General features: G+C 33.7%; 1 protein-coding gene across 2 annotated transcripts in view; it reads right to left on the bottom strand.

Moving 5' to 3' along the window:
- Positions 1-17,308, bottom strand: part of LOC133176924 (copine-8-like) — a 31,705-nt gene extending 14,397 nt beyond the window's left edge. Inside the window, exons 1-8 of one of the 2 annotated variants that reach the window (XM_061311984.1) lie at positions 17,128-17,308; positions 3,914-4,001; positions 3,375-3,478; positions 3,142-3,181; positions 2,781-2,857; positions 2,417-2,445; positions 1,587-1,615; positions 937-1,040 (exon numbers count right to left, since the gene is read on the bottom strand). In XM_061311984.1, the coding sequence (XP_061167968.1) occupies positions 937-1,040; positions 1,587-1,615; positions 2,417-2,445; positions 2,781-2,857; positions 3,142-3,181; positions 3,375-3,478; positions 3,914-4,001; positions 17,128-17,201 (545 nt within the window). In that variant the 5' untranslated portion in view covers positions 17,202-17,308. The remainder of the gene's footprint in view (positions 1-936; positions 1,041-1,586; positions 1,616-2,416; positions 2,446-2,780; positions 2,858-3,141; positions 3,182-3,374; positions 3,479-3,913; positions 4,002-17,127) is intronic. The other variant, XM_061311985.1, reaches the window with a different exon arrangement.
- Positions 17,309-17,536: the final 228 nt, after the last annotated feature.

The raw sequence follows: 17,536 nt of genomic DNA, 5'->3' as shown, positions 1-17,536 counted from the left end.
TTTTGAAAGGCAGAAAAGAAGATATTTTCATACGCCGCCATTCCGCCAAAAATATATAGTCCCTGCTAGATTTCAAACTCAGTTTACCATTTCTATTTAAAGTTGTACAATTGTGATGAGGAAAGAAAAATATGATCTTTTAAATCTCTTACATCTAAATATATAAAACATATAAGCAAATATACTTTGAATATTTCATCTAGTCAGAAACGAGACAAGAATCCCTCCTTAATACAAAGCACTAATCTTATAAATATAATATGGTCTGTTGTGATACTGTACTATATAAAGAAAAAAAATTAAAGGAGTATTCTGAACTTAGATCTTCATATTAATGTTACAGTATTAGATTTATTAATTTATTTAATAAATCTATAATGTATTTCATATGTTTTTAAATTGTAAATATAAAAACATTAATATCATAAATAGATTATATATCAGTTAACTGTATACAGGAAATAATTTTGCATAATACACTTGTATTCTTCTTCCTGCAGAATAAAGATTGCTGTAATATAGGCAACATACTATACCTACTTCCTGCATATGATATAGATAACAATACAGTTAGCACACTATAGATAGTTTTCCATAGGCCTGAAAATTGCTAGTTATTTCCCGTTGGCTGCCATGTTGGAGGTCCAATGAGCGAATTTTCCTCTTTCAGGACTTCGAGCAAATAATTTTAAACTTGTATGGCAGAAATATAATGGAAAAAATCTTTAAAATACTAAAATTACAAATTAAAGGAAAGCTTGTGTTAATGCATATTCGTAAGAAAAATTGTGTTATCTTCACCCAATTACCCTGTATGACAATTAGTTTAAATTGGTTGAATAATGAAGGAATTCTGGTTTGTATACCTTCAATATGGCGACTAACGGGAAATAACTCTTGCTAAAATTGGGTCAATCGAAAACTATCTATTAATACCTGCGATCCTCATTGGCCTTATATAGAATTAGGAAGGGGTCTGATTTTCCCAGAAAGTCTTTCTTGTCCAATTTGGTTCCACTGAAGTGAAGAGTTAGCAGCTCCTAATTGAATGAAAAAAATACATGTACATGTATATATTATATATCTGAATGCTCAAGGTAGAATATTACAGCAAGCACAATGCTACAACTCTATTATAGACTGCTAGTGTAAAAAGCTCTGTGTGATTGAAGTTTTAAATACATGTTAATATAACTTCAGAGGTAGATTATTCTCCCCTGATATGGCATAAACTAACATTTCTGTTCTTATTAACAAACTCCAGTGAAAAACAGGTGTTCATCTTCAGTGATAATTAAATAAATATTGAGAACAAAATAGATGCAACTGAAATAAGAAGTAAGAAAACAGACTATAGAACCCTTAGAACATACATGTAGTGCCCCTGCTGTGGGTATGTAATGCCTTTCAAGAGATAAAATATAATTTAGTTCTGAACTTCAACTCTTTAAGTAAGAAATTATCTTATTAATTTCATACTGATTTGAACAAATTGTATTATATACACAAGTTTTTTTTCTTCTTTCTTTCTTTTTTTTTTGGGGGGGGGGGGGGGGGCTGTTATGAATCCTTTCCATTTTCCTTACCTTTGAAGCACTCATTTCTTCAGCTCTTACTGAAATGAATAAATTTAATGTTAATGCTTGTATCAGTATTCATAACTGAATGCATACCTTTCTTCATTATTCAACTCATATCTATTTTCCAATTTCATTAGGCTTATTTGTAACCATGTTTTTTTTTTTCTTTTTTTCTTTTTTTTTTTTGAGATCAGAGTATTAGATGTGGTACTGATTTTCTTTTTTTTTCTTCTTCAATTTATCAACTAGGTACATACCTAAACAAATGTGAGCAAACTTCATAAAAGATAGTATCTTCTGTACTTAACTCTGCCCTTAAAATATTCCTTTTGTTGATGAGAAATATTTACCAGTAATTGCAAAGAAAGCCTTGAAACAAAGAGCATATAAAAATTTTGTAATTTTTTGTAGTGGCCTTGATCATGGTGACCGTGTGCCTGACCTTCTGTTATACAGAACACAGAATTGACACTTATAATGGTCCTCTGTCATGAGCAGGAATCAATGTGCCAAGTTCTAGCTCTCATTTTCCTTTTTAATCAATTTAAGACCAGAGAAAATTTAAAGAAACAGATAAAAAGTTAGACAAAGATGCCTATGTACCCCCACAAGTTTGATTTGCAAGGAGATTCACTAAAAATTTTAATGGTTAAATTACTATGAACAAAATGAACAAAAAGAAGGGGTAATTGAAAACATTTTACCGGTAGTTTTCACCAAAATTGTGGTGAAAGTATATTACCATATCATGGACCCGTTCACATAAATTCATTCAAATTTTAGGAAGTGAGAATGATAAACAAATAAAAAGATGTTATTTAATTGTCTTTACCTACCAATTATCTGTCCACGACCCTTGGATCCCCTGAAATATTGAAAGCAAACTGAAGATTCAACATACAGTAAAATACCTTGTAATGAAGTGCCAGCGATGAACAAATTCTATTTGTTTGCAATATATGTAATTCATTATGTCTGATAGGTTTATAATTTGTTCTAAAACTACAGGGAATGAAAATAACTTTACTGTAAGCATGCATTAATTATAAGTGTGTTTGCTGTAACAGTATTGTACTGTACCTATACACGAATATAAACAATATAATTTTGATTTACATGTATGCTCTTGTTATGAAATTATGTGGGACATGTGTAAATTCAGTACATCTTAGAAATTGAATTCAAAGGGCATTAACTCACTGGAGTTTTGCGTCCATTCTACCACTGGACGCCCCGACAATTTCTCCTAGTGAACATTCCAATCTCCCGAGAAAATCCTGTAAAAAATCCCCCTCCAATATACACATCTAATGGACATCAAACTCTCACTGATAGATCTAAGTATACTTAGTGTTTCATGAGTTTTAAATGTCCTAAACATAAGAATTTTAAGCTAGCATACAGCAAAAATAAACAGGAATCTAGTAATATTTCAGTATATTCACAAACTTGATCAAAGATTGTTTTGACACTATACTCATGGTATTGTTGTGAACATGTAATTACATTAGTTACTACTAGCAAGTAAAATGATACACATTCATATTATTATTAATCTCACATGTCCTGATAGGGCTTGTTTAGGTGAGTCAACATCATATCTACAACAAAAAAATAATAAATATATTCCTCAGACATTTACAGTATTTGGATGCACATTTGTACAAAAAATAACATAGTGATTCTTACAAAATATAATATCTGTATAGAGTAATAAGCTATATTTCTGTAAGTGTTCATCAGTTGTATCAAATATAAGACATTGCAATAAATTGTAAGTAAAAGTATTTTTACATTTCAAATTTGAGTTTCTGACTCTCCTCGAAGTAGTAGTTCATCACAAACTTGTGAACAAAGTCTGGATTAAGCGTGTCCTTGATCATCTCTGTTCTGCCAAACTACAAACAAATAATACATCTTCAGATTAATTTTATTAATTAACTTTATAAAAATGGTATTTTCTCCAGTCTTTTCCAGGACAGGGTATCAGAACCTAATGAATTATCAGAAATGAGAAAATTGAACAGACAAGACCTGGATTCAAATCACTGCCACAGTGTATTGTCATGAATTTAAAGACACAAAAACATTATAAACACAAAATCATATCTAAAAATTTCTTACTTGTCAACTTATCATATCTAAAAATTTCTTACTTGTCAACTTATCTAACATAAAACCCATATGCTATCAAATTTTTTTCTCTTATATGATCAAACATAAAACCAAATTAGACAGCTCTTGCAATTTCTTTCTTGTACATCTAATTATCAAATTCAGAGGTATCTATATAAACTATTGAAAGTAAAGATCAACCACATATTATGCCTCACCTCCTGGTAAGAACCTGTTCTTGCGTCCTTGATGTATAGTACACACATTGGATCAGATTTAGAAAATGCATCTTTGTCTTGAAGATTTCTAGAAATATAAAAATAAGATAAAATATGTATATATAGGATCTCCCATGGATTTGTGGTTTGATGTGATTTGTATCTGACGAGTTGCATGTTTTCTATCCTCGCATGGGCCTTTTTTAAAGTACATGTATATTAATTTAATTTATGCATTTACACTAGACAAAATTGCTTAAATGCTCCATCATAGAAAATTAATATTCATCTTTTCAAAACTTGTTTAAGACAAATCTGATGTATAAATATGTTACTACAAATAAACTTAAGATGTTTAATAAATGCCTAAATTGGTAAATAAATAAATGTTGACTAAAGTGTATAACCATTTTATAGAAATGCATGAATTCAAAATAGTGCTAACACATTCAAAAGATTCTTTCTTGTAATTGTGTTCTTCATGTTTGACCATAAAAAAGCCTGGTTGGGCAGTTTTTATGGTGTGTTCAGGGTATCCCTTTGGAGAGGTTTAATCGTTTAAAAAAAATCGAAAATTGCTGTTTCTTTTGGTTGAAAAATACAGCAACTAAATTAACAAATATAAAAATGTCTTCTTTCGGTGATCAATGGCATTTAAGAGACACCACACGACTACTGCAAGATTTTACCACAAAACTGAGGCAACCGAAAGTGTGATTGACCACGTATTGAGGCCAATTTTAGGGTGTTGTATTGAAATCAAGACATCAGCAAATTCTTCTGCAGTAGACAAGATAGCATATTAGATTTACAATGTGTATATTGTGTTGAATGTATTTACAGAAAATATTGAGTGGTGCATTAGCAATTTTGTCTGGTGTACAATAGTTTAGATAGACACAGACAGATAATATATCCAGCAGATAAATCAACAACTTCCTTACACATTCGCATACAAAGAACGTAAAGTAGCTCTCGCTTTTTTTTTAAATTACCAATGTGTCTATCTAATTTTATGCTAAAACACACATGCATTGTAATGTTTGCATGTTCTGAGGTCAAAAACAATAAATATGATAAACATTGTGTTTAAGCCATGAGCATACAAGTTAGATTATATTGATCATTATGAATATGATCAAATCTGACTCTTGTCCTTGATAGTGTGCAATATACAGTACACATTGTAACAGATGTAAACCATGATAACTATAAGCAGAGACATAACATTATTTAGAAGGAAGTTGGCAAAGAAGCATCTAAGGGCAACAAAAAGACAGCTAGAAGCAAAACAAAGAACTAAACTTATGAGGATATTACAGAGGCCGACAGGAATGACAAACAAACATTTTACACATTTAGGAGAAAACTCAAAGACAAACAAATACAAAAAATACAAAGGAACTTACTGCCAATGATGTAGTAAGAGTACATATGACAAATGAAAACGTCATGGACCATAATTATTTTGAATAACTAGCCAAAACAAAGGAAGACACAAGATTTGACAAAGAGCATGAAATACAAGTTTCTCCCAACATACAAATTACTGGACACCTGTTCATGTAATGTATATAATGAAAGATAAAAAAAAATGAACCTGTTTGAAAATGATGTCAAAATGTAATAACCAGCCTGTAGATAGGAAAGCATCTTATTATAGTGTTAAATCCAGACCCTAAAAAGGGCATGGTAATCCAATAATCAAAAGGGCACTTTACGCCGCGACAAGTTTTCATGAGGGCACTTTTTTAGTGTCTTTGAAATTATAAAATAATATTTTCTTTATCATGTTTATGTACTTAAATTATCTTTAGTTATACATTTGTCAAGTATCTAAAAGAAAAAATTATAAATCTGTCGGCTTAATTCATTTAATACACACTGAGAGGGCAATTATTGCCAAAATTTAAATTCAAATTTTTTAATCAAGAAATTAGTATGGTTATCAAGGTTATGCTTAAAAAGTAATAGGTGTGAATCTTTTTGTCACTTGCTCAAGAATTATTTTAGTTTGGGGTATGAATTTTTTTTCCTTGATTTAATATTGTTATTTGTGTATGAGGTAAATAACAGAACAAAATTGCAAAGGGGGGCTACTTTGATAATAAATGTAGAGGGCATTCCCTTTATTTTGAAAATAATCTACGAACAAAATCAAGTGAAAACTGATCATACCAAAAAATTAAACTTGAAATAATATATAAATTGGTTAAAACTTTTTTTCTGGCTTAGAAACATTGAGCCTCTGGTCGTCAACTCAACTGTTACTGTACATTGTAAGTTGACTTAATTCATCAGCAGTTTTATTTTTCTTTATCAACTCTGTTTTTTCTACTTTCAATTTTAAAAAAAACGATCCTGATTTAAAATGTGTAACATTTTAATTTACAAATTAATCTATCTTTGACATTGGGCTAGTTCTTGCATAATCAATGCAATCAAATGATATTTTCTCGTGTTATCTCTTATACCCTAACAGCCTGAGGCATGTTACCTGGCCAGGTGGCTGTGTGCGTTCAAGCGAGAAGTGATTTCCTGTCTTGAATTCACACCTTTGCGTGCATTAAATAAACAAAGGGGCTAATCAGCATGCACTGAATAAACAAAGCCGCTAGTCCATCTTGCCTCTGCTAGGCATATTTATTTATTTTTGCAAGGAAAAAGGGCATGGTGCTAGAAAAAAGGGCATGGCGCCGAGAGAAAAGGGCATGGCGCCGCGCCATGCTAGTTTGCTTTAGAATTAACACTATTATTATTACCGGTATGCAGGTCTAACAGCAGAGCATCTCAAAAATGTGCTATGGATGAAATTTCCCCAGTACGTACCGGTACCATGATAATAAGGGAACGACCACTTGATTCTAAGGGGGAGGATGGAAGATTTTGGAAATGAATAATCTGTCCTCAAAAGAGTTGAAAATAAATAATCTGTCATTGACTGGCATTGAAATAAATAATCTGACTCAAAAAATCTAGTCACCCCCACCCCACTCCCCTCAGAATCAAATGGTCATTCCCTAAAAACAATACTCTACAAAGCAGAACTGCCAGATGAACTAAAAACAAGAATTTAAACACCTGTACTTTAGAAAGGTAAAGGGAAGTCACTACCAACAAATTATAAGAGTATCACAGAGACCCCCCTCTTAAGAAAATTTAAAATAGAATCTATCATTAAAGACAAAACTGAATCATTCAATACTAATAGTGCAACTCAACATCCCTGACAAAGATGTTTTACTGAAAATATTTCACCACCAATGGATGCATTACTTGTAACAGAGGTAATGAATGAGTAAGGATAGTAATGAAAGCATACATCTCACAACCCTGGATGCAGAAAAAGTGTTTGATGTTGTATGGGACGATGGACTCCTGTGTAAGTTATAAAGGGATGGAGTCGTAGGAGACATGTGGCACCTAATAAAATCACAAATTTGAACACACTGAGTGAAACGTAAACATTAACAATAAAAGAGCTTGTGCCCTGTTTACAAAACAGTTAACGTTCCACCGGGTGTGTTCAATTTGTTAAACTCTTCACACATCACTGAGCACCGACTGACATTACTGGAGAGCTGGTTTTGCTCTCTTATGAAATGGGGTTCGTTTATATGAGAATAATGACAAACGCCATGCTGTCGTTGTTGATAAATATATTCACTCTCAGTATAATCAGTATTATCACAGCTCTGAAATATATATAAACAATCATAAATATTTTATAACAAAGCATACATGTAGATCACTTGCCAGATAGCACGGTCAAATGAAGAGTTATTTCCCTTTAATTGTGCTCATAGATAAAACATTAAGAGTTATCTTTCTTAATCAATAATATGTACAAAGTATGAACACTCTGGAATATATAGATAAAACAATGAGATCAAATTATACTGAACTCTTCCAGAATAATATAATTATATAGACAATATTCAAAATATATATACATCATACCTATATGTGATATAGAGCCAACTCCAAATATATACAAAGCTGAACACAGCTACATGTACTCTATTCAGTGATCTGTGTATGAATAATATAACTTTACTGTATTGCACACTTATTCTCACAGATATAAAATATACTTATTACTCTGAATATTTACAAAGTCATAAAATAATCACACAAACTGAACTTTCATACTTTATATTAGAATATTATTATTTGGTAATTTAGCAGATAAACAATTATATAGAAATAATGAAATCAGTAAAAGTAAACTTACATTCTGTCCTGTCTTGGTCATTGTCATAAATAAGTCATCATATCAAAAGCCAATATGTCTACTCAGACCAAGATCTCCAACAAAAGTAATTAACTAAGTAAAAACCAAAAGAGAGGGAAACTAACCAACCAATGAAATCCAAGTTGGCCTGGACACTACACAAGATATATATAGAAAAGGGACAGGGGTTAAAATGACCACTGTGATGTCATACATCTATAAATAACTCAATAGACACAGATTGATGTAAATAATTCCATGTGGATTTATTCAATAAATGAAATGCTGTAAAGAAATAAATATGACAATTTAACTGAATTAATTTAATCCTGAAATATAATAATTAATATATAAAATAAATCACTCTATCACATACTTCCCCTCTTCGTGAAATGACGTCCTCGTCATTTACTATTTCATAAAGAAATAACGACTGTAAAATAAAATAAAATCATATGAAACATAGAATATCACTGAAAATTTATTTACACTTACCGAACTGACTGACTGACTGGTTTTATGTACTTATCTTAACTAATTCTTACCTGTAATAATATCTATCAGAGCCTTTTCTACCAGTTCTTTACTGTTGTTGGAATGAAATACATTGCTGGAAGCTAATGTCTGCAAATAATCAGCCCTTGTCTTCCAGTCTGGTTGTTGTTTTGCTATCTGTTGGTTTACTATATAGTCTCCACTAGTGATCCATGATGTTGTTTTCTTTACTCTTTTAGATCTTCTTGGTACAGTCTTTGGTATCTGTTGTTCATCAGCTGAGTCTTCATCAGAATTGGTATTATCCAAATCGTCATTACCAGCTTCTGCTTGTTGTTTTGTATCTGTAGACTGTTCTGTTTCCTTCATATCAGTGTCTTCTGTAATGGTAGCTACTGAAGTACCTGTGTCATCAACATGTTCAGCAGGTGAAGGTATTCCGGAACTACCCTCATCTTCAGCGCTCTCTTCTTCATTGGCCAATGTATTCTCCTGTGGGTTACTTTCTATCCCAGAAGCAGGTGTACTAATCTTGCTGTGAGCAATAGGTGCTGCTTCATGTACTAACATTTCTTCATTACTGCTCTCTGAGTCACTATCCTCATGTTGTGAGGTACTCTTCTGTTTGGATCTTCTTGTGACTCGAGGTTTTGTTAATTTCCTAGGTGCTGGCTTAGGCTTTTCTGTCGGTAATTCAAAATCTAAGTGTCCAATTGGTAGTAAAAGGTTCCGATGTAAAGTTCTTATACAGGTGTTGTTGCTTTCTTTCCTTACAATATACACTGGAACTTCTTTGTTTGGTTGACTCTGCACTGTATATGGCTCTTCCTCCCATTTATCAGATAATTTATGAGTACCTTCGAATGCAACAATCTTGACCAATACTCTGTCACCTGGCTGAATGACAGCATCTCTTGCCTTGATGTCATAATTCTTCTTCTGTCTTCCCTGGGCATTTTGGATAGATTTCTGTGCCAAATGGTAAGAATGTTCCAATTTAGATTTCAAAGATTTTATGTAGGAATTCAGGTTTTCGTGTTGATTTGGTCCATCTGTTTTGAAAATGAGATCTATTGGAAGTCTGGGTTCTCGTCCAAACATAAGAAAGAAAGGTGATTGGCCTGTTGTTTCCTGTTTCATCGAATTATAGGCATGAACTAAAGTTGAAATGTGTGACTTCCAATCCTGTTTTTGGTAATTTTCAAGTGTTCCTAACATCTTTAGAAGAGTCCTGTTGAAACGTTCTGTTAAGCCGTTGCCCATTGGGTGGTATGGTGTTGTTCTCGACTTGCTTACTCCAAGAATGTTGCAGAGCTCTTGTATGATTTTGGATTCAAAATTGGCACCTTGATCACTATGTAGCCGCAAAGGTATCCCATAATGGACTATGAAATGATGGAATAATGCCTCAGCTGTGGTTTTGGCCGTTTGGTTCCTTGTAGCTACAGCTTGCGCAAATCTAGTAAAGTGATCGGTGATGACCAGGATGTTCTCATATCCTCCTTTTGATTTTTCTAATTTTAGATAGTCTACACACACCAGTTCTAGAGGTTGCGATGTTCTGATATTAATGAGTGGGGCTCTGGTTGGTGTCGTTTTTCTTAGAAGGCATCTCCTGCAGTTTGAAATGAAATGTTCCGTGTCTGCTGTCATTCCTTGCCAATAAAATCTATCTCTAATTAAACTGATGGTTTTCTCGCGGCCAGGATGTCCCATGTCAGTATGAAGATGGTACAATACTGTTTCAATACATGATCTAGGTAAAATTATCTGTGATTTCTTTTTCTCATTCACTGTTGTTTCTCTAATGAGGATCCCATCTCTTAATCTAAGTTTGTCAAAATTCTTGTGAAGTAAAGCATGGTACTGGATGTTGTTGTATGGTAAATGGTGTTTTGCTGGCTTGTACCTATCTCGCACGTATGGTATCCAGAATCTTAACACTGGGTCATTGTACTGATGACGACGAATATCAACTTCTGTCTGATCACTCAAGTCTGGTAGGTTGTCAACTGAAGATGGAGATATGGACAAGCATTGTACATAGGGATCATTGGATACAGTTGAGTTGCATATGGTCTTAATGGAATCGGATGTTATGATTTCTTGGTTTGGTATCCTGCTTAATCCATCTGCATCTGCGTTGTGTGATCCAGGTCGATATAATATTTCAAAGTTGAAGTTGGCTAGATCAGCAATCCATCTTTGGCTTGTCGCGTCAAGTTTTGCAGATGTTAAGACATAGGTGAGTGGGTTGTTGTCTGTATAAACCTTGAATGTTCCTCCATACAAGTAATCTCTGAATTTTTCGCATACGGCCCACTTCAAAGCCAGAAATTCCAATTTGTGGACAGGATAGTTCTTTTCTGATTTGGACAAACTCCTGCTGGCATAGGCTATAACCCGTTTGAATCTGTATTGCGTCTGATATAATACAGCGCCGATGCTTGATGATGAGGCATCTGTATGTAGCTCAAAGGGTAAGGAGTAATTTGGAAATCCTAGAATTGGATATGTTGTAAGTTTCTCCTTTAGTGTCTTGAAGGCTTGTTCATGTTCACTTCCCCATCTCCACTTGTCTGATTCTTTTGATGTTCTTATTCCCTTTCTAGATTTCTTCTTGGTATTTGGTAGAAGGTCATTCAATGGGCGTGCTATTGTTGAAAATCCCTCAATGAATCTCCGGTAATAACCAACGAAACCCAGGAATTGGCGAACTTCATCTGAATTTCTTGGTTGCGGCCAGTTCTGTACCTTGCTGATCTTTTCCGGGTCTGGTTCTATCCCTTCCTCACTGACAACATTTCCTACATATTTTACTTTCTTTTTGAAAAATTCGCATTTCTTTGGTGACAGTTTCAGATTTACTTCCCTTAGTCGCTGAAATATCTTTTCCAACCGCTCTAAATGCTGTTCATATGTTTTTGAGAATATTATCAAGTCATCCAAATAGATGAAGCATATATCAAGGTGGAGTCCTTCAAAACATTCTTCCATAAGCCTTTGGTATGTTGCAGGTGCGTTGACTAGACCGAATGGCATGCGATGATATTCGTAAAAACCTAAGGGTCCAACAGTAAACGCAGTTCTTTCCTTGTGACTTTCATGTAACTCAACTTGATGGTACCCACTTTTCATATCTAGTATGGTAAAAAATCTATTTCCTGCTAACGCATCCAAAATTTCTTCTATTCGTGGTAATGCATATGAATCTTTCTTTGTCCTAAGGTTTAACTGTCGGTAATCTACACACATGCGCAGTTCGTTGTTTTTCTTCCGACAAAGGACAACATTACTCGACCAGGGTGACTTAGACTTCCTTATAATTCCTCCCTCTAAAAGCTTCCTTAAATGATCTTTGACTTCCTCAAACATGGCAGGTGGTATATGCCTTGGTCTTTGCTTAAATGGGGTATCATCATGTAGCTCAATTCTGTGTTTTACGATGTTGGTGTGTCCTATGTCTGTGTCTGATTTGGAGAAGACATCTTCATACTTTCTTAATAAATGTTCTGCTCCTTGTTTTTCTGAAGGTGTAAGCCCATCTTCTTCAATCTTTACTAAATTCAGGACATCTTTGGTTTGCTGGAGGTTAGAACAAGGAATATCTGTTTGATTTGGTTCTACTTTCACAGGTTGTAGCTCGCAAAGTATAGATTTAGGTGGAACTTGTACTGTCCTTGTAGTGATGTTATCAATGTCCACTCTTATCACATGATTGGCTGGATAGGTATAGTCTGTAAGTGATGGTACAATATCCAGGTCTGATGGAATTACAGAGCAGGATGTGGCTTGTAGAACAGCTGTTGTAGACTGATATGGTATAGCTTTGTCGACATATCCCGATATAGAAACCGTTGAATTAGGTGGTATAATAATGCAGTGATTTTCAGCTGATTTTACAATTCCAAGTCTGTTGTTGTTGCGAGCAAGTTCTTTTTCTCGTATTGTCATTCCTCGAAAAGCTAAATACCATGGTGTGAATAATGCAGCATCCTGTAGATATCTGTCTCCATATTTGTCTTTGACATCATCTAGCATATGTTGTAGTATATTTGTTCCTATAAGTAGTGGTACTGTACTGTTGTAATTGCTTGTTGATACAACGAGTAATGGAAACTGTTGTTCTTCTGATGATTGTGGTAATCCATTACTGATGATAGAAGCCTCGATGTATCCATGATATGGTAATTGTTGACCATTAGCACATTCCACTTTTAAAAGTTCTTCTATTGGATGAAGTTCCAAGTGACTAAGATGTTTCATATAAAAATCATAGCTAACTGTTGACACAGTAGATCCAGTATCTATCAATGCTCTGACTAAGTTTCCTTCTAAACTTGCTTCAACTTCTGAAGTACTCCCTACTAATTCACTGGTTCTACTCCTATTAGGGCTTCTCCTGTATTGACCTATCGTCTGCCCCGCAACGAAGGTCTCCTGGTGTTTAAATGTCTTCTGCTGTGGTCCAGACGCACATGACATCTACGTGCTATATGTCCAGGTTGTCTGCACCTATAACATATAGGTTCTCCATCCTCTGTCTCTTGTAAAGCAGAGTCCTGATTGTCGCTATATCCATAATCATAGCCGTATCCCTGATTATATCTTGGACCATTGTAATTCCTGTATTGAGGACGTCCACTGTATGAATTTCCAGATCCATAGTTTCCTCTTCTGGACTGTGGCTGAACTCTGTCATATGGTTCACCAAGATCTTTGTAATTCCTGTTTGTGCGCTGTTGTCCTGATCTCTTATTTCCTTCTTCCATAGCACTGACTTTGGTAGTAAGCTGTTGAATCATTCCTTTAAGTTCCTTAATCTCATCTCCTTTCTCAGCTTCACTTAATGCTACAGCCATATTAGATTGTGCCTTCTTCGTTTCATGTTCCTTTTCTACAAGTCTGATTTCCTTCCTAAGTTCATCAAAATTGGTCAGTGCATCAAATTTGTATCCAGTAATATCCTTAATCCATTGATGTAATCCATTCCAGAATTTTGATCTTAATTTCTCATTTGCATCCTCCTTGGTTGCAACTCCTTTGATAACAGCTTTCCTATAAATCTCCTCTAACCGACAACTCCAACTCATGCTATCCTCTCCTTTTTCTTGTCGCGCACTGTAAAATTGCTCCATGATGGTTTCTCCTCGTTCTATAGTGCCGAATACACTCTCCATCTTGTCCAGTATCTGGGTGACAGTGGCTCCAGGACCAAGTCTCATGGCAACCTTTCCTGCATCTCCTCGCAATGATCTCCTAATTGACTGAGCAATTGTTTCCTCCTTGTACTTCTCCTTGATCAAGCAGTCAACTTCATATCGCCAAAGATCATATGTGGTGTCATTCTTGCTGCCATCTCCAGAAAAGCAAGAGATCTTTGGGATGTGGGAACTGATGGTGCTTCCTGATGCTGATAAATTTCCAGTATCTGTGTGTGGTTCTGTCTTTACATTGACAAATTCCTCCTCATTCATTTGTGCAACATACTGAGTCATCCATTGTTTGAAATCCTGTGCTGTATCAGCTTTAGGTTTTACATTTAATTCTTTGAAAACTGATGCTATTTGATTGAGTTCCTCCTGTGAAATTTCTACTGACATGATGATTTGTTGTTGATCGATTTCTGAATAAACTTCTCTAATTTACTAAATACTAAGTACCTAGTAACTAAATCTACCTTAATTATCTTAATAAATCTAAATTATGTAAACTACATCCTCTGAAGTTGAAGAATCCAATGTGTAATCCAATCCGAAGAGTCCGAAATGAAGTTGAATAATTAAATCTTACTAATTAATAAAACTAATTAAACTTAAATTCTAAATATCTACTTAATTAAATTTTAATTCTATGTAACACTAAATTTCACTGAAATGCAAAAGTATTATACACCTGAAAAGCAAAATTTAATATTAAATTTCTAAATAAGCTGAAATGAAAATAAGTAAATTAAATATCTTAATAAGTTCGATAAATATATATCAAAGTTCAAAGAATGTACCAACTAAATCCTAAATAAATATAACCTTAATCTAATACTGTATTCTAAATAACTACAGTGGTTTTAAGTAATGAAGGATAACTCTAACTACAAACTTACACAAGGAAGATAACTCTGTTCTTCAGTACATCGTGTGCGCTCAAGCGTGACGAACTCTCGATCAGGGGTCAAATACCCGATGTAAACAAAATAACGCGAAATCAAAGTAAACGGAACAACAATGCAAAAAAAAAATGAAAAGGAATTCAATGGGTAAACAATAAATGACGGACAATGGTGAAAACCACCAACACTGATTACTCAAAGTAATGTGACCTTAGGAATATGTACTTAAAAGTACAGCAATCTGAGTATTAAATGAAAGATTTCACATATTTACTACAGGGGTGATAAAGCAACTAAATACTGACTAGATCGACAAATCTGATCAAAACAATTAACTCACTAGACACTACCTCAAATCACCTGTAAACAACCTGTACCTGAAAGTCTAAATGTAGGTCACTAATGTCAAGGTCAGCTGATCAAGAGAAAAGAGATTAATGTAGGGTGGAAACAGGTATCTTAGATTAATAGAATTAATTTCTCGCACACTACAATTGTCTTTTGCTCAAAAATAAATAATATTTACATTTATATTATATACAGGAAGGATATAGCAGGCTATTTACTGTATAACACTAGTATGCCTGTCTGACTGGTCAGTCCAAAATACACGTGTTCTGAGCACAACAATAAAAAAAAACACCTTACCGTGCTGGCAAGCTTCTAAACACCACAATGAATAAATAGTCACACAAAGTTCAATTTTGTCACTTTCACTGAAAGTCCAGCGTTGAATGGATTACGCAGTAATCACAGTCTCTATCTGTACACGCTATACACCACGTCGGTGGATCCTAGATCCTCCTAGGCGTGAGATCCTCACGGTCAGTCTCGCAATGGGCAGTCAGCCAATCCCGCCGTGGATGCCATTGAAATGGGGTTCGTTTATATGAGAATAATGACAAACGCCATGCTGTCGTTGTTGATAAATATATTCACTCTCAGTATAATCAGTATTATCACAGCTCTGAAATATATATAAACAATCATAAATATTTTATAACAAAGCATACATGTAGATCACTTGCCAGATAGCACGGTCAAATGAAGAGTTATTTCCCTTTAATTGTGCTCATAGATAAAACATTAAGAGTTATCTTTCTTAATCAATAATATGTACAAAGTATGAACACTCTGGAATATATAGATAAAACAATGAGATCAAATTATACTGAACTCTTCCAGAATAATATAATTATATAGACAATATTCAAAATATATATACATCATACCTATATGTGATATAGAGCCAACTCCAAATATATACAAAGCTGAACACAGCTACATGTACTCTATTCAGTGATCTGTGTATGAATAATATAACTTTACTGTATTGCACACTTATTCTCACAGATATAAAATATACTTATTACTCTGAATATTTACAAAGTCATAAAATAATCACACAAACTGAACTTTCATACTTTATATTAGAATATTATTATTTGGTAATTTAGCAGATAAACAATTATATAGAAATAATGAAATCAGTAAAAGTAAACTTACATTCTGTCCTGTCTTGGTCATTGTCATAAATAAGTCATCATATCAAAAGCCAATATGTCTACTCAGACCAAGATCTCCAACAAAAGTAATTAACTAAGTAAAAACCAAAAGAGAGGGAAACTAACCAACCAATGAAATCCAAGTTGGCCTGGACACTACACAAGATATATATAGAAAAGGGACAGGGGTTAAAATGACCACTGTGATGTCATACATCTATAAATAACTCAATAGACACAGATTGATGTAAATAATTCCATGTGGATTTATTCAATAAATGAAATGCTGTAAAGAAATAAATATGACAATTTAACTGAATTAATTTAATCCTGAAATATAATAATTAATATATAAAATAAATCACTCTATCACATACATATCTACTTTAAATTTTCTGGATTATATCTTTATTTTTTTTTCATTAATACACAACAAATTTCTACTTTTCTTAAGTATATAAGGATAAAGTTAACTTTGTGAAAGTGCAAGATGTGTAAAAAAAAAAAAAAAAAAAAAAAAAAAAAACGTGTCCCGAAATTCGTAGTTTCAATAATTTCCAGATAAAATAAGTTTTTTTGATTATATTTCTATGTGAATTGCTCTATCAACATATAAGTCATGATACTATACAGAAAAATGATATTATACAGAAAATTTGAGAAATAATAACTTCAAATCTGTGTCTATGTCCCTTTAAAAGGAATTTTAGCAAAACTAAAATATCTTTTTGAAGGATTTTTTTAGGGCCGCTTGACAGCTGATTTTGAAGACCCATAATATTACGCTATATCCCATTATCTGAGAGTTCAGAGTTGGTTTGTTGTTTAGTAAATGCGAAGCGGGCGGATCAACTTCGCTTCTTTTACTCACCTGCAGGAAACACTTATTTCAACTTGAGTTGAGGGATTCACGGCTGAGCCGGGTATAAAGCCCTGATTAGCCATGGTTTCTTCGGTTTCACGGTCTAGGCTACGAAAAAAATCATACTGATGATGACAGTATTATAACTGGCATAAGATTAAGATATAAAGATACAATCCGCCAATCCCTGTGATCTACACTTGTTTACATCCGGTTTGGAAAGTCCTGGCTAATTGAAGGCTTTGCAGAAATTGAAGGCATACGGACGACTTTCTAAAATGTGGGTAATATATAGTTAGAATAATCAAACTGTGTCTCGGGACAGGCCCTCACCACAGTGTTTAACCGGGTCCGTAGGATATTTTTCATTTTAACGATAGAACATTCTATCTAGGTCTTATAATAAGTGCAACTCAAA

The sequence above is a fragment of the Saccostrea echinata genome, unplaced genomic scaffold (genome assembly GCF_033153115.1).
Source record: "Saccostrea echinata isolate AGI-Se365-2 ecotype Australia unplaced genomic scaffold, CSIRO_AGI_Sech_v1 ptg000084l, whole genome shotgun sequence".
Classification (NCBI taxonomy): Eukaryota; Metazoa; Mollusca; class Bivalvia; order Ostreida; family Ostreidae; genus Saccostrea; species Saccostrea echinata.
The sequence above is the reverse complement of the archived record's forward strand: the minus strand, read 5'-3'. Positions and strand labels throughout refer to the sequence as shown.